This window comes from Gordionus sp. m RMFG-2023, chromosome 4 (genome assembly GCF_954871325.1).
Source record: "Gordionus sp. m RMFG-2023 chromosome 4, tfGorSpeb1-WG-v2, whole genome shotgun sequence".
Taxonomy (NCBI): Eukaryota; Metazoa; Nematomorpha; class Gordioida; order Chordodea; family Parachordodidae; genus Gordionus; species Gordionus sp. m RMFG-2023.
In genome coordinates this window covers 4,627,441-4,645,686 of record NC_088778.1, presented here as the reverse complement: position 1 = coordinate 4,645,686, position 18,246 = coordinate 4,627,441, and the positions used below count along the sequence as shown (strand labels likewise).

Genomic DNA, 18,246 nt, shown 5'->3' with positions numbered 1-18,246 from the left:
CTTGTATATTTTATTATTTTTTTTTAACCTAAAAACTACATAATTATATTTTAATAAAGAAATTGAAAATTATTAGTAAAAGAAAAAGTTTGTAAAATAATTTATTATTGCAAACATTTCACAAAAACTACAAGGAGAATATAGGAATATATGTAATCATAAAAAGAAAATTGAATTTATATTTTTTATTATACAATTTTCTTAATAATAATAATTATTATAAAAATTAATATAGTAAATATATAATAGTAATAAATAATAACCTTGGACACTTAAAATAAATTACGTTTTCCAATCTAAATTATGCATTAAATTATTATTTTTTAATACCAGATATCTATAGAACAGATAACCCGGTTTCACACTTTTTTCCCATTTTCAAAGCCTCGACCCGGTTTTTGAATTACTCGGCCCGGATTTTCGAAATTATATATTTTTTTCCGATAACTATTACACCGCTCCTTTATCCTCCCTAAATCCGATATATAAAATGGTTTTATTTTGAGAGATCGAAGAAGAAGAAATTTAAATTTATTGCCTGATCTGGCTTAGTTTAGGTGATCCTTGTATCCGGTTTATTCAGATCGAGTCTAGTCACATGACCGATCTAGGCTTCGAGGAAGGTTCGTAATGGACTTTAGCTTTTTAAAATTAGCTTAGGTTAGAGATGAGTAAAATGAAATTTAAAAGAAAAAATAATACATAATTTCTTTTAAAAAAATGTATAATTTTTAGAAATCTTCAGTTCGTTATTTCAACTTTAGTTTATTTTTTTTAATACTAAAACAGCTGTTTACTCTTAGAAGAACTAATAGTAACCCTCCGGTGTTTAGAATATTTAACTTACAAGTTTCTCGACAATTTGGCTCTTAACTTTTTTTGGGTGATATATGATTTATTATTTGTTTAAAAATAAAATCTATGGAAAAAAAATGAATATGAATTGTAGTTAAGTTCAAAGGTTCTAGGCAAAGTTTTTCTAAAGAAAAAATTATAGAGCAAAGCTTTTTACACATGCCGGAATATATTTATTAGGCCCAGCCCGGATATTGATATATTGTATAATAAGAATTGAATGTAAAGTGAAAACGAAAGAAACGGCCAGACAAACAGATGACGCTTGACACTTCACTTAACCCGTATTGACGTTTTCTTTGATACATTTTAACATCACTTATTTTATATACAATTAAAATGCCTTAAATTATTTTATTTTTAAAATTCAGTGCGATTAAAAAAAAATTCCATATTTTTTTATTATCTTCCCTTTTTGTTCATGGTGTTGTTGGGAATAGAATTGAAGGTATTTTTTTATTATTAAATATTATCTAATTTATATTAATCCAATCCCTATATATTTTATATAATACAATAAATATACCATTATTGTTTATTTTTTTATAAAAAAATATAAAAATTTTTATTATAACAATTATGCTGGTTTATTTTTCTTCTCTTAATTGTGTTATCAATTTTTCTATAGTTTTTTAGTATTATATATAATTTTAATTTTTCAAATATTTTTTGTTAATAATTTTATATTTATATAAATAGGTTTAAATTCACACATATCTTATTTATTTTATTTAAAAAAAAAATATTTTATATTTAAATCATGGATTAGGATTAGATGGATGAGGAGCGAGAAATCGAAAAGAGAGAATAGAGAAAATTTTATTTAAAAATTAAATTAAATTTTGTTTTTTATCTTTCTTTCTTTGCTTCTTTTTTTATTTCATAAATATATTTAAGATAAACAAGCTTATTATACATAATATTGTTTAATAATTAAATATTAATTAATTTTTAATATATTTATATATTTTTTTAAAGTAAATAGATTCCATTATATATATATATAAATAAATTAAATATTATTCTAGTGCATAAGATCCAAAACTATATGCCTCAAAGTCAAGCGGAAATCCGAATCAGATGGTAAGCAGTTTAAATGTTATATATATTTTTTTCTTCTTTATTTCACTAAAGTTTTTTTTTTGGCAAGTGTTGATAACTGAAACTCAATCTGAGGGGGGGGGGCGTAGATTTTCTTTAAAACTCCGTATAACCCTATGCATTTTTGGCAGCTACTCTAATAGTAGTTGGGTGGGGATTAAAAATCACGCTAATACGGCTCTATGTGCAGGCGCGTGTCCAAAGAAAGTCCGTGACGGGATTGAGACGCGTGCTAATTTAGTTAGGCCTTCTTCAAAGTTTAGTTATATTTTCGGGAATAAAAACTCAAGGCTATTGTCATATTTTGAAAGGATAAATAATTAATTAGCCAACAATTTATATGACAAATGGAATGACGTTATTAATAGTTGTAATCAAATTTGGATAAGAGAATCTTATTAAAAAATTTAGAAGCCCTGTAGATCAAATTCGAATCGAACGGAGACCTAAATAAATTTTTGAATCTTTTGACGGGAACTGGACCGGATATGCAAAAGCAGGCATATCATATTGATAAATTTTATTTGGTCAAATAGATAAATAAATAATACTATAATTGCGATAAAACCACAAAGATATCGATTCGCTCAACGATATAACTGACGCTTACGCTATCGCTGTCGAAAAAAAGGCCAAAGAAAGGCTAGAAAAACTCGCGGCTAAGCACAATTTTTGCCCCTTAGATATGACAAAATTGTCGGAACCTCTTACATCCCCATACTCTGACGATAATTTTGAATTGCCTACGTCATCCACTCACGACGCTAAAGATACTGACTATCCTATTCAAGATTCGCGCGCGAAAAAAGATATTATAACGCGTTCTTCTGCTGTAACGACAACTGTTGTTTTGGCGGCCTCCGATATAGCTTTAGCCAGGCAACCCTCTTTACAACTCCTCCAGAAACTGAGGAAATCAAGCGCGATTGAAAGTAAATTTATTATTTTTTTGTTTAAATTAATGCATACTCGGTAAAATTAGCCATTTTTTTTTGTTAAATTTCGAATCTCAAGTTATACGAAACTTAAATCTTAAAAACGTTGAGCCTATCATTGACGCGCTGATAGGGAAAAAAATTCATATGCACTAACTCCTAACCTAATGAGTAAAAATTGTTCCAGACTCAATCTCAAACCGAGATCAGCTGGAACCTATCTATTTTCAATCACGGCTTAGTCACGCGAGACCTAATATTGTTTGTTTATATAACAATGTTTATAATATCTTATATTTTCCAGAAGGTTCCGCCCCCGTAACATCCCAAAGAAAATACTCCACGCCGTCTTCAATTTACACCATATCCGGTCTCACGGAAAACGAGCAAGATTATCTAGTTTGCTTTTTTTTTGAACAAAAAAATAAACAACTTTTATTTATTGTTGAGGGAGGGTAGCTTTTGAGCAATTATTTTTAAAATTCAATTATTTAAACTCCACAGTTTCGAGCCAGATTTAAGAAACCCTAAGAAAAATGAAACGGGGGGGGGGTGGATTTAGGAATTTTCTTGAAAACTGGGTTTTAGAAAATTGCAATATAACATTGGAACGCGCGGAATTACATTAACTCTAAGAACGGAAACCGGAAGTCATTTTTCAAAATTGGAAGAACCCTAAACAAATTTTTTTTAAAAAAAATATATATTTAGAACCTAAACCTGAACTTTTTTTCCTAATCTCGTCCAATGAGAAGTTTATTTCGGACATATTGTTTTTCATTAGGGATCGAACTATAGAAGAAGAAAAAATACCACAGTAAATAATAATAATGTCTAGATAAAAACTACCCACTCAAAATATTTAATTTTTCTATTTTTATTCGTGTTAATATTTAACTTAAATCTAAGAATATAATGTTGGAAAGATTTATATAATTTTAACTTCTTTTTTTCCCCAAGAGGCTAACTGAAGGAGGGGGGGGAACGGGGGCGTACTTCGATTTTGTAATTATCTTGAGCCCACCCCCTTCTCTATCCTAATGACGTCATTGGATTTCCTTGCCAATCGTTAAAAATAAAAATCTTAAATATACCGATTTTCAGATATACGATATTATTAAGTATGATGACAGTTATCGTTTTTGTTTGTTTTTTTAAAAAAAAAACTTTTGTCTTTTTGTTTTAATTTTGAGTAATAATGATAATAATGGAAAGTTTATTTTTGGCAAAACATCATTTTTTTTTTATTAAAAAAAAATTTTTTGAAATTTTTATTAATTATAATTTATAGCTGTTATTCTTTATTAAATTTTAAATATAAATATTTAATATAAGAAGAAGAAAATAGGAAAAGGACTTATATTTCAAATTATTTTTTATTTTAACAAAAAAATAATGTATTGTCTTTTTATTAATGTGGTATCATTTTTTGTTTTGTTTAAATGATATGTTCTTTGCCTCATGCCTCGTTTATAGCAAGCGCGTCACACAATCGTTGGGTATTTTATTTTTAATTTTTTATAAAGCAAACAAAGTAATAGGTTAAAATGTTATATAATCTATAGCTATTCTCGCGATTATTTTTAAATTTTTAACCTATTATTTTGCTTGCTTTTTGAAGAAAAAAAATTACGCAACAGATAAGTGTCCCGTTGCCAGAGAAATACGCGCTTATACTGTAAATCGAGGCACCTTAGATGATGTATGGCTCGATTCTTAGAAACTCTAGCCAAAAAAATTTTTTACGCAAGCCTGGATATTTTTGCTCATAGATGCAAGAACGGTTTGCACATGCACATCTATTAACTAAATTTTCGACGCTTGCGCAATATTATTTCTTGGCTAGAATATTTAGAGATAACAACACTTCGGGATGAATATTAGAATGTTCTATATTCCATTTAAAAAAAAAAATTAAGGATTTCTTTGAATTCTTTTTAAAATTATCACGATGTAATAATGCGAATTAAATGATTATTCTCAATTAACTTTTGTCAAAATTTGGGGACGGTTGCGTTATTAATATCTTACCCGCGTAAAACGATTCATTTTTCAATTAAGAAAAATAAGCAATAGGCTCTCAGGCAGATTCAAAAAAAACTTTTTAACTTTCGATGCAAAAGGGTAAAAGATTGTTCCTTCAAGATCCTTAGCTAACAGTTTTCTTTTTTAAGAGGCGATTAGTTTCCTTATAAATCTATCCGCTTGTTTTCACTCGCGTTTTTTTATATAAATTACCCTCTATTGTTTATCAGATCTTTTAACATAATATACTGACCGAACCATCGAAACTGTTTCGCGCATGCTCTTTTCTGTTTCCTTCCAAACTCAATTATTAAGTTGGGACTTAATCTTTTATTATCGATTATCCCTCCCCACTTCCCCTTCCTTAATTACCTCGCAGAATCGAGATTACATAATGCAAACACCGCCTCCCGATCCATTATTAACCAGGCTCAATGGGACGACCGTTCCGGAAAACCGCGAGCTAAACGCTAAAATAGAAAGTTACAAAGCTGATTTAGGAAGAGCCGAAAGGGATAGAAGGTCCAGCCAAAAGGAGAAAGAGTTTCTGCGGTCTTCCCTCCGGGGTTCCAAGAAGCTGCAGGCCCTCGAAGAACTACAACAAAATAATACGAGGCTACCGGTGAATGACAGGATCGACAAAGAGCCCATTGATAGTATATTTTTATTTTTCTATTCTGATCTTTAAAATTGATTAAATTTGTTGTTAACCAGTCACATCTACTTATCTATTGTTATCAACGAATAAATCATTCGAGTTCGATTAGTATTTTACAATTACGATTATAACACGGTTATTTGAATCGAATACGAATAGCCAACTTACTCGATTCGTATTTTCAAATTATTATAGATTACAAGACCGGGTTTAACGCCAACGGTTTCGATAACGAGGCATTTTCCCCAGAAGACACCAACTTAATAAAAAATATAGTTGGCGGACCCCTTCCACCGTCATTCTCCTCGTCTTATAAGCCTAGAATAGCGGAACATTACGAAGATTTAGGTTTTTAATTCCTCAAATTAAGATTTTATATGAATGAAGATTTTTTTCAAATGATGATTTTTTTTGAGAATGATGATTTTTTATGAGAATGCTCAAGGAAGATTTTCGAGTCAAATTTTATCCGATTTTAATTAAAAAATATTTCATTGATTAAGATCAGTAAAATAAAATTTAGAAAATTTTGAATAATGGGTCTTAAATAATAACATGGTATATTAGTAAGAAAGATAGTAGTAACTCACCTGCGTAAATTGAATATCATATTTTAAAACCATATCTTGTCTTCTAAATTAGATATCGACAAAATACTAGCCAAAATGAACGAAATGCTTAAAAATGGCCCCGATGACTCCAACGGACGCAACGAAGATTACAATAATATATCGACTGTCAAGGCTTTTCTACAGGACCGCAAGTTTATGGAATCTTTTAATATTTACAAAAACGTCGTAAAATCCCTTAAAACGTCCTTGGATAGAACTAACGGACATAGAGATTCTATTAGCCTCCTTAATTCTACTCATCAGGTTTTATTTGTATATATGTATATTTTTTTTTATCATCATTTTACTATTAGTATTGCCTCATAGATTTTATAATTATTTCGAATGGGGTTTTTCCCCATATCATTCCATGTATATTATCCTGTCTTCTGATTTGCAAATGGCGAAAATATATATTAAGTGCCTTTTTTTAAATTTAAATTTATAGGCACTTATATATATCTATTGCTTTATAAGGATACAACACAAATGCGGTTAATATAACCGAGTTCTCCCCCCCCCCACCCTACCTCTTTCAAGATCGATATTTTTTCTGCGTTTTATTTTCCCTTTATTTACATAGAAAAAATATATATTAATCTGTATAAACAAAGAAGTTACATAAATGATTTGTATGTTATATTTTTAGAAATACACCTTAATAAGCAATTTGTAAATTCTAAAATAATGGATATAGGGGAAGATTAGTAAAAATTTTATAATTAAAATATACACGAATAATTATTCTTAAAAAATATAAAATATCATGTCCATTTAACAGAAACCCCCGCTGCTTAGGGAAGCCTAAGATAAATTTTAACAAATACAGAGGCCTTAGTAGGCGCCCTCGAATTATTTGTAGGGACCCTATAAAAATCTATATGCCATCTAGTTTTTTTTATTACCGATTACTATGTAACTCAACCTCATCAAAAACAAATATATATTTTTTTATTTAAAAAAAAATAATTTTTCTAGATCTTAAACAATCCTCAATTACAAAAACATTCCACGCAAAGTCAACTCAAAGACCTCTCCTTCCTTTTACAAAAACCGCCTTTAAAGGGTCTCCTTTCGGCTTACGATGACATTCTAACTAATCGTAAGTCTTATTTAAACGACAGAACATTTTCTCGAGCCTTGTCTTCTGATAAACGCGGTTCGACCACTGACAACGAAGATAATCGAGGTATGATGCTAAGTAAGATTAAGAACGCATTCCTAAACTTTGGAAAATTTACTGAACTATTTTTTTTATGGGGATGGTAGATAACCTCGACCATATTAAAATATTATATAAACATATGTTTTTTTTCTTAAATAAAGTTGAAAACCTCAGTCTTGGGATGACCAAGAGAGAAGGGTACAACACGGGTTCGGAGGAGTACTTAAGTCATACGCTAGATCAATATCCCGAAACGGCCAATATTAAAATCGTCAGAATAGAAAAAGGACTCGATCCATTGGTATTATATTAGCCATATTTCCCCCCTAATATTTGTAAATGTTTAACAATTGAATTACTAAATAAAGGGTGCCACGATCCGCAACGAAGGCGACTCCGTGGTGGTAGCCAGGGTGGTGGCTAATGGCGCCGCTGCTCGTTCTGGGTCTCTTCTAGAAGGCGATGCCCTACTTGAATTGAATGGGACCCCCCTGCGGGGAAAATCGGTACACGAGGTTTGCGATATCATTATGCGCATGAGCAGTGCTGTTGGGTCACCTGGGGATAGGATTACTGGAACCGAGCCTCAACAAGAGCTCGTATTCGTGGTTGATCGCACCAGGTCTAAGGTAGAAGGAGATGGTGTTGGAACAGCAGGAGCCGAAAATACTAATGAAAATGTGGTAAGGCCAAATAATAATGATATATAATAGCATTATATTCATATTTTGTTATAACCCCATCTCCCAAATAGATCGGCTTTGGAGGTCTATAGTAATTGTCAAACAATTACTTCATAAATACTTTTACTCGATGCACATGTTTAAAATGTTAAAAAAAGACTGTCATAACCATTCCCCCCTTTCCTTGCTAAGATATATTTTTTAAAATTTGATCCTCCTCATGATTTGTAGTGATGGAGATGATTAGCAAAACAGTAGCAGGATAATTTTATTTTAATTCATGTCGAAGTATTATGATATAATCTTTATTCCCGCTCCCTTTATGTTAGAAATATTTTACCCATCCCGCCCTCATAACTATGGTTCAGACTTGAAACAAAGTGTCTGTATCATGAATATAAGTTAAATATAATTTTTAAATTATCTTTCATTTAATATTCTTATAGAAATTTATTTTAAAGTATATTTTTTACACCGCCCCCCCCCCCTCACTACCCCTCCCCCCCCCTAAACCTCCACATATCATATTAATGAGATAGATCAAAGAACCTAGAGAGATAATAACATTCAAAAAAATATTTTTATTCGCTTTCATTTTATGTCCTTGTCGGTTAATTCTTGTAAAAGAAATTTAAATCTCTCCAACTGGATAATTTTTAATAGTACTCAAAATCATTTTCTTGGTTTCCACTTAATACCCTTGGCTGATTTACCTCCACCCCTTCATGACATAAACCAGAAGACATAGAGTAATGATTAATTTTAAAACTCAAAAAATCATATAGGCATAGCATGAATATTTTCTAAGAAAATCAATTCTGAGAAATTTTTTACTTGGCAAAATCATTTCTCGGGAAATTCGGTAAAAACATTCTGAGTAATTAATGAAAAAAAATAGAGTATATGTTGAAGCAATAACCCACATGTATTGTAATTAAGCATTACATATTATCTTAAACTTCAGAATTAGTTCTCCCAAAGTTTGGTAAACCTTGTGCTTAAGGCTACGTCTTAATAATTAGATTCAGATTCCTGTGAAATCTTTTGAAAATGTAACTAGTATTTTGTATCCTAAGTAAACAGAAAAGATAAAAAAAAATTATCTACAAAGATCGTAAATTTATAAGATTCAGAAATATTTTGAAATTGGGAGTTTATTTCATTTCGATGCAATTTATTTTTAGTCGCCATTCGTAATTCGATAAAGACAGAATGAGTATATAGTTTTTATATAACATTTAATTCTGTTTTTGGTTAGTTAGTGACTGGCAAAACTGATTAATGAATTTATAAGTTTTCATCAGACAATAAATATTGACGCAACCCAGATATCTTCGCCAATAAGGATTGTTTAACTAACGAAACTCAATGATTAATATAATAAAAAAGCCTGAGTTTTTTTGTAGCGATTCTTAATGAGACTTTGAGGAAAGACATAGAACAGGATTTCACAAGATTTTTTTTATTCCAACTTATATTAATCATTATATAAATTTAAAGGAAATTAAAAACTTTTATCATTGAATCAATCTTACACCTATTTTTTTAAAAAAAATTCAATTAATATGATTGTAAAAATAAATACTTTTGAGATACTCTTTTATTTTCCAAAATTTGAACTTTTATTTTCTTTTTTAAAACCAATAAAAAAAAATCAATAATATTTTAATACATGAAAAAAATCTATAATATTTTAATAATCATAAATAAACAAACATATGCCTAGAACAGTTTCAAAATAAAAAGGTCATTATTAGCAATTATTGCGATATTGACCTCTATTTTATTTTCGCGATTCTTTCGCGATTATTTATTAGTAATAAAAGTCTCGCTATAATGTATTCTAAAGGTTTAGCTATAAATAATTCGCGATTTTGTCTTCGAGGAATAGCATTCGTTAATGTGCGTGATAAAAGTTTCGTTATAAAATCCATTCGCTATAAACCATGTTCGCAATGAAGATTTTGCGAAAAAGTGTTTTCACAGTAAAAGTTTATCAAAAAAGTGTTTCGCGATAAAAATCTCGCTGAATTGACGTGGAACCAAGGAAAAGATGGTACATCATCTAACAGATTTATAATATGCTTTTAAGAAATTGCATAGAAATCATACGGGTATTGCAAAACTAATATAATACAATACATTAAAAATTAAATTAAACGACTGATAATCTATATCAAAATAAATTGATTAATATTTTTTATTAACTCCCCTAAAAATGGAATATTATTGAGGTATTTTTATGCTAGATGTAAAAGTCTTTTTTAATCCTTTATACAATCATTATATTTTGGATATAGTTTTGCTATGGTTATTATAAATATTGAGAATATGACATTATTATATTGGAAATATTGTAATTAATCTATGTAATGTAATAAAATAATGCAATAAAAAGATTTGCTTATTAAGATTATTTTTCATTTTATTATATTTTTTTTATACAAATACATATATCCCAGTGAAATTATTTTTATCTTTATGTAATATTATTATCATTTATTTTCCCAACTCTGCTAAATTTCTTGATAAATTATTAGAAAAAATATCAATAGTAAAGTAGGCCAAAATTATTTAAAAAAATATTTGGTTTTTGTTTAGGCTATATTTATTAAATAGACATGCATTAAAATTTATATTCAAAATCTAACATTTTAAACCGTAATATGTTTCAATCAATTTTTTTAGGTAATAAATAGAGAAAGTTTATATTTAAGAAATCATTTTAATATAATTTAAAAAAATATATTATATAATATAACAAAAAAAATTTTTAAATTTTTTTAGAATAAAACGCCATCTTGCGGATTTAATATTATATAATTTTTTAAATTTTGATTATTTTTAAATTTATTTATATTAAATATTATTATATTAAAAAATTTAAACAATCTATTAATTGATTATTTAAATTATGATTTTTAATTTATATTTACATTATTATTGAATATATCTAGAAATTTAATTTTTATAACTATATCTTAAGAATATTTCTCAACTAGTGTTGTTAATTTGCTTCGTCGTAACATATTAAATATAAAAATTTTAAATTTATTTTATAAAATAAAAATGAAAATGAAAAAAAAAATCTATTTAGAATTAGAATACAATAATGTATATTCTTTATTTTTTAGTTAAAAATAGATTTACTTTTAATATTTTTTAAAAATCACTAAAAATAAAATGTTAAGCTATAAAAAATTATTTTCCCAGATGGAATTCAAAAAATAATAATAGATTTTATACTATAAATAACTTTATTTTACATCCGTTTTTTTTATTTATAAATATTTATCCTTATTAAAAAATAAAAACTATATTTTCATTCCCCCTTCCATCTGTTTTTTTCCAAAAAATTATTATGGAAATAAATCATTTGATAATAAGTTATTTTAGTATTATATTTTTGCTTATTTCACAAGTATAACTAAACAATATAAAAAAATTAAAAAAGGTAAAATAGTTTTTACCATTTTTAAAAAATTATACCGGTTGATTTAAATAACAGTGTTTTTATGAAAACACCGCTAAACGCTTCTACTCAATTTGTAAGCAATTTTACTCATTATTTTCAAATAAAATGAAATTAAAATACATGTGAAACCGGGGCAAAATGAGTTAAGTGTTTATTTATTTACTCTTACATATCTTACACTTTTTTTTGGATAAGGGGGCAGGCCTATCTTTCAGCATAAGAGTTCTATATAGGCATAAATATCATATGAGATAATTCAAAATTGAGTGAAAAATCGTGACAATACTATTTAAAAAAAAATATTATTCATTTAATATAATTATAAAAAAATGTTTCGAAATAAATTAGTCATTATTAGCAATTATCGCTATAATATCTTCGCTAGTTGTTTCGCGATATTGTATTCGCGGTAATGTATTCGCTTTAAAGGTTTCGCTATAAAAAATTCGCGATATTTGTTTCGCTATATTGTATTCGCGGAATAGTATTTGCTATTATGGATTCGCGATAAAAGTTTCGCCATAAAATCCATTCGCGATAAACGACATTCGCGATAAAAGCTTCGCGAAAAAGTGTTTTACGATAAAAGTTTCGCTGAAATGTATTTACTGGCTATAACATATTATTTAAGAATTATATTATAAATATGAAATACTTGCAAAAGACCAATCTTATATATTTCTTCAATTTTTAGGTATATAAAAATTAATTATACACTAATTTAATTAGTGTTATTAACATATACACATTTTGACCAATTTTGAGAGAAATCGGTCCAATAGATAAAAAGTTAAAGGGTGGTGGCCAGTCTTCAAACATGGTCATTTATGGCACATTTCCCCTAATGGTAGAACAAAATTTTGACATGATTTGTCTTCTCCTATGTATGCAGAGCCTAAATAATGATTTCACAAATTTACACAAAATTGATATATATAATATAGATTTACTTTTTATAAAATAATAATATTCTTTAAATAAAATTCTTTATTATTTTTTTTAAAAATAATGGGTTTTTGTGCTGGGTCTGTGCTCGGGGTTCGTGCTCAGAGCTGGTTTAGTCGATATTTTCGACCCAAACCCCGGGTCTGGGCTCTACACAACCAACCAATTAACAACACAACTTGAGCTCTGAAATAATTTTTGTTAAATATTGAATTTTTACGTTGTGCCCTTTGGAATAAATCCGAGAGGCTCCTAAATAATTTATCTTTCTAATTTCTTATATTTTAATTTTTCAAACAAGTGACTTTTTCCAAAGATTAGGGTTTGTTTGAGATAATTCTTGGATAAAAAATGCCATTTATTGTACGTAGACAATTATTTACAAATGATTTCTTATTTGCTTCCCAAATATCACCTCCATATAATAGAATAGAAACTATCGTCGAGTTGAATAACCTCGATCTGGTAAATACCGAAATCTCTTTGGTTTTCCAAACTTTCATGTACTTATAGAAGACACCCCTCACCTTTTGTATTCTGATCATCATTTCCTCTTTTCCACTGCCTTTGTTATCTAGTGTTATACCTAAGTACTTTATTTTGTTCACAACCTTAATTGTACAGAAATGCTATAAATACAAGATATCCTCCTTCTACACTTTCATATATTTTAGCAGAGCTTTCGACAATGTAAACCATGAAGCTCTATGGGAAACGCTGGCAGAATGCGGAATTGAACCCCAAATTCTCATTTTAAAAAACCACTACTCAAAATTAGTTGCGTGTTTTAAAATAAATAATAAAATATCCTTTTGTTTTAGAATTAAAAAAAGGAGTAAAACAAGGATGTACTCTACCACCACTCCTATTCAACATAATAATAAATAAAGTCATAATGGAAGCACTGGGTGCAGCTGATCTGGTAGATTTAGGATCTAACAATTCCATATCTTTAGTCAACAGAATAATATCATTTGCTGAATCTCCAAGATTATAGATGAAACCAAAAATTTGTTATACCTACTAGAGATTCTAAGTCTAAGAGTTGGACTTGAAATAAATTTCAAAAAAACTGTTATTCTCCCCTCCCCAAATGCGCCACCGATGGATAATCTTACATTTGGAGGAAATACAATTAAGGTTGTGAACAAAATAAAGTACTTAGGTATAACACTAGATAAAAAAGGCAGTGGAAAAGTGGAAATGATGATCAGAATACAAAAGGGAGGGGTGCCTTCTATAAGTACATGAAAGTTTGGAAAACCAAAGAGATTTCGGTATTTACCAGATTGATTCAACTCGACGATAGTTCTTATATGGAGGTGATATTTGGGAAGCAAATAAGATAGAAATGAGACGACTACAATCATTTATAAATAATTGTCAACGTAGAATAAATGGCATTTTTTATCCAAGAGTTATCTCAAACCCTAATCTTTGGAAAAGTCAAATCACACGCCGATTAACATCACTTTAAAAAAACGCCGGATCCAGTTCCTGGCCCACATAATAAGGAACTCCGATCATAATCTAGCTCATGATGCCATAGCATAGTTGTACCCACATAAAGGAAAACAATATACAAAATACAAATCCTTATGGTACTATAAAACCATAAAAGATATAATGGATTTAAATATTAATATGAAACAATTCATTAAACTAAATAACAGCGAACATCAAAAAGCTTTTTTCGCATCAAAAAAAAGTTACCTCAAATGGAAATGTACTTCGAAATTCTTTGCTCACATATCATTATCTAAATGTTTCCACTCTTTCTGGAAGTATTCTTTTTAAAATTTCCTTACTATAACTAGTACTAATATAGTAAAATTTTCAAATTAAAAATGATCCATCGCTCACCCTTAAAGTAATTAAATTATAACTGTAGTTCTCGGGTATAGGCTCTTTTTCTGCTCCCTACCTTTTTTTAATAAGCCTATAGAGGTTTAAGCAACATTTTTTCCAAATGTTGCGCCTACAAGTACGTGCGACTTGCCCACAAACGTGTGGAGGGCTCCTCATATTTTTACTTTTATACCCAAATTAAATTAGTTCCAATTAGATGGAAATGAGGAAAACCTAGCGTAGCTCTGTTGAACCTTCAACGAAGGGCAAAATCGCTATATATCACTTGACATACGAAAAAAAAAATATTAATTAATTTTTACAAAATTTTATTTTCAATATATATATATATATATAAACTGACTCATGGATGAGTGAGTCTCACAATACCAAAAACAGATCAATGCGCTAAGGTTAACAAATCACAAATCGGATTATTGCGCGTGATAAAAATACATATAATAAATTTACAAAAAAAAAAACAAAATATATATACCAATACAATAATTTTTTTTTAAAAAAACGCCAATTATGACATATTGAATATTATCGATAATTTTCATAATGTTAATTAAGGACTCCATGGTAATTACCAGAGTTGTTAAAAGATACTTTTTAAATGGATCTAGATACAGATACATCGTCTAAAATAATATCTAGATATCGATATTTTAATCAAAAATCTATCTAGATACAGATACAGATATCACATTTTTATATCTAGATACAGGATCTAGATACTTGTATCGAGATCCTTTAACAACTCTGGTAATTACTATATTTTAAGCCAATTTTTTAGCCGGTTTGATATTGGGGCTTTTTCTTAAAAGGATGGCAGTTCAAATTTGGAAGAAATTGTTATAAATTAAAACGTCTCAATGTTAAGGGGATTTTCTCCGGCAGGCGCCTCATGATTAATCCGACTTTTAGACGTTACCCAACTATGTGATCACGTGTTGGTAATTAAAGAGAATATTCAACAATGGTGTTTGTTAAATATTAAAATGATTTTTTTTTTGGAATGTTAAAATTTTATTAGAACTAATCAATATAAAATTTGTTAAGAACCAATCAAGTTTTAAAAAAAATTGAAATTATAGAATCTAACAAGTTAATCTTCTTTTAGAACAGAGTAATCTTATAGATAAAAAGCTAATCTTCTTTTCGATTGCGCCAATTTTTCAATAATTTGCCAGTATTGGTACATTAAGTATAGCTAATCCATTCAATCAATCTTAAGATGTCATACCTTTTGAATCAGGTTTTTATTCTCCTTAATGAAGTTTATTTGTGCTAATATTTGTTATTGTTGCAGTAATATTTAATATATTTTTGCTAATAAGATTAATCTTTCATACCAAGATTTAAATTCTGAAATTAATTGGCCTTCAGATACACTTTATCCCCTTTAGTGTTTGTCAAACGGCACTATTTGGGTCGATTTTTAAAATATTAGCTGAACCGGAAATTCTTAAATTTAGACCCGGATATTTTCAATATTTAGGTCAAGAATTTTTCGAAATTTTGTCATTTTAAATAATCTTGGCTTGTATTTTGTAAAAAAAATTTTTGAAAGCAGTTGAATGAATGCTAAACAAATTATTTATAAGTAAGTTAACTAATTGATTGACGTCTGCCCGAATTTTTATAAAATAAAAATATTTTTAATCTCCGTCCCTGATTTTTAAAACTTCGCTATTTTAGGGCGCCCGCTCTGGGTCGGGTCTCCAGGTCTCCGCTAAAATACTCGACACGCGTTACTTTTAACCGAATTTTTTTTTTAAACTTAAGATGTCGGTCAGAGCCAATTTTAATTACGATCCAGAAGAAGACCTATACATTCCTTGTCGAGAACTCGGGTTGTCTTTCCAAAAGGGCGACATATTGCACGTGATAAATCAAGACGACATCAATTGGTGGCAAGCTTACAGGGACGGGGAAGATATGCAAGGATTGGCGGGCCTCATACCTTCTAAAAGCTTCCAAATCCAGTAATTACAACATTCAGTCTTTCTTCTTTTTTTAAAAAGGTTCAAAAATTTCAACCAAAATAAGAATAAAATTCGATATTTTGTTTTGTTTAGGTTTTAAAAAAAAAATTCTAAAAGTTTTAAAACTTTCGTAAATTTTTAAAATTTTAAATGAAATCGAATGTTAAATTTAATTCCCATGAAAGAGGTTTATTTTTTTAAAAAAAAAAATATTTTGTTAAATTTTTTTCTTTTTTTTCCCAAAATGAATAAATATTTTAGATTTATTTTATTAAAGAAGAAAGAAAGAAAAAAAATTCTAAACGTATAATATTTTGAACTTAAATCTTTTCATTTCAAACATATTTTTTTCCCTGACTCGTTTACAACTTCTCCGCTAATTGGCGCTAACTGTGAAGAATTCAGAGTTGGTTATGATTAGTCTATACAGATAGATTGGCAGGTCATAATATCTAATGTTAGTTAGTGAGATAAAATGTCTTTTCTTGATAAACCAAATAAATCCCTTCCTAAATTGATTTTAATCCGACCTTAAAATGTTTTATTTTTTTTTTCATTTTAATCAAAATTAATTAAATGAAAAGGCGGGAAACATTGAGAATGGCGCTATTCGCTTCCGAAGATCCCAAATCTAAAAGGTCACGTCAAAACCGCAAAAAACATAAATCCGCGTCCAAAACTCCTCCTGATGCTCAGTTATACCTTAACAACTCGCTCGCCTCAATGGATAAGTGGCGAGAGTATCCAAATTCCTCAACTTCGAACAACGTCGCCGCCACCGCCCAACAACACCCAAAAAATACGAATACTTCGAATGGCTTGTGTGGGCCCGAAAGTTTGGCCAGCAGGTTATGCCAGAACGCTGTCGATTATTGCAGCAAGAAGAAGGGGAGCGCTAACGATAAATATAATTATCCCGATGGTATAAATAAACATAAAATTTTTTAAAAAAAAATATGTGAACAAATTATTCATAAAGTAAGAAAGAAAGATAGAAAAGAAAAGAAATAACATTTACTCCCTCTAAAAAAACAGAATACGAATGCGACGAAATACTAACTTACGAGGAAGTTGAACTATGTTACCCGATACCCGACAAGAAACGGCCCATAGTTTTAATCGGGCCTCCCGACATAGGTCGACACGAGCTGAGACAGAAACTTATGGAAAATTTCCCAGAAAGATTTGCGGCATCCGTTCCACGTAAAAGCATTTCTACCTAAAAATTGCCTAACATTTTTTATTTACTTCTATCCATATTATTATAATAAAAAAATTTTATGACCAGTTTATTTGAGATTTCTTTCTCTTATTTAAATTAGACACCAGTCGACCCCAGAAATTCGGGGAGATTGACGGACAGGATTACCATTTCCTGAATCGGCAATCTTTTGAAGCCGATATCATGGCGGGAAAATTCGTGGAACATGGAGAATTCGAGAAATCTCTTTATGGAACTAGTTTAGCTTCCATTCGCCAGGTTATCGCTTCCGGCAAGAATTGCGTCCTTAATCTGCATCCACAGGTAATGTGATTTTGATAAGGAAACTAATTTATTGTTTTCGATATTTATCATTATAAGCTTGGAACATCTTGCAATCTTATCCTTAATTAAAGTTTATCGAGAATTGAAAGATATTTCATACAGTATCGATTGTCTTTTGACTTAAAGAAATCCGAGAGATGATATTTTAAATCCTTCACAATTTATCTTTTGAAAAAGTGGTTAATTAAGGGAAAGGAAAATCTGATAATCTTTAGATAAATGAAAAATTTGGTTTTTGATCTTTCATTAAAATCCTATTTTTTATTTTCTTCGTATTTCTAGTCATTAAAAATATTGTACGAATCGGATGTCATGCCATACGTCGTGTTCATAGCTCCTCCAAATATCGAAAAATTAAAACTGATTCAGGAAAAGCGCGGGGTTTTTAAAAAGGTAAATTTTTTTATA

At 29.1% G+C, this 18,246-nt stretch overlaps 1 protein-coding gene across 2 annotated transcripts in view; it reads left to right on the top strand.

Moving 5' to 3' along the window:
• Window positions 1-18,246, top strand: part of LOC135928921 (uncharacterized) — a 50,081-nt gene that overhangs the window by 30,675 nt on the left and 1,160 nt on the right. The window contains exons 3-16 of one of the 2 annotated variants that reach the window (XM_065465373.1): window positions 1,884-1,938; window positions 2,532-2,888; window positions 3,196-3,290; window positions 5,296-5,572; window positions 5,770-5,922; window positions 6,217-6,449; window positions 7,164-7,374; window positions 7,512-7,651; window positions 7,719-8,033; window positions 16,093-16,292; window positions 16,877-17,214; window positions 17,328-17,495; window positions 17,615-17,817; window positions 18,121-18,231. In XM_065465373.1, the coding sequence (XP_065321445.1) occupies window positions 1,884-1,938; window positions 2,532-2,888; window positions 3,196-3,290; window positions 5,296-5,572; window positions 5,770-5,922; window positions 6,217-6,449; window positions 7,164-7,374; window positions 7,512-7,651; window positions 7,719-8,033; window positions 16,093-16,292; window positions 16,877-17,214; window positions 17,328-17,495; window positions 17,615-17,817; window positions 18,121-18,231 (2,856 nt within the window). Of the gene's footprint in view, window positions 1-1,883; window positions 1,939-2,531; window positions 2,889-3,195; window positions 3,291-5,295; window positions 5,573-5,769; window positions 5,923-6,216; window positions 6,450-7,163; window positions 7,387-7,511; window positions 7,652-7,718; window positions 8,034-16,092; window positions 16,293-16,876; window positions 17,215-17,327; window positions 17,496-17,614; window positions 17,818-18,120; window positions 18,232-18,246 lie in introns of both variants that reach the window. The other variant, XM_065465372.1, reaches the window with a different exon arrangement.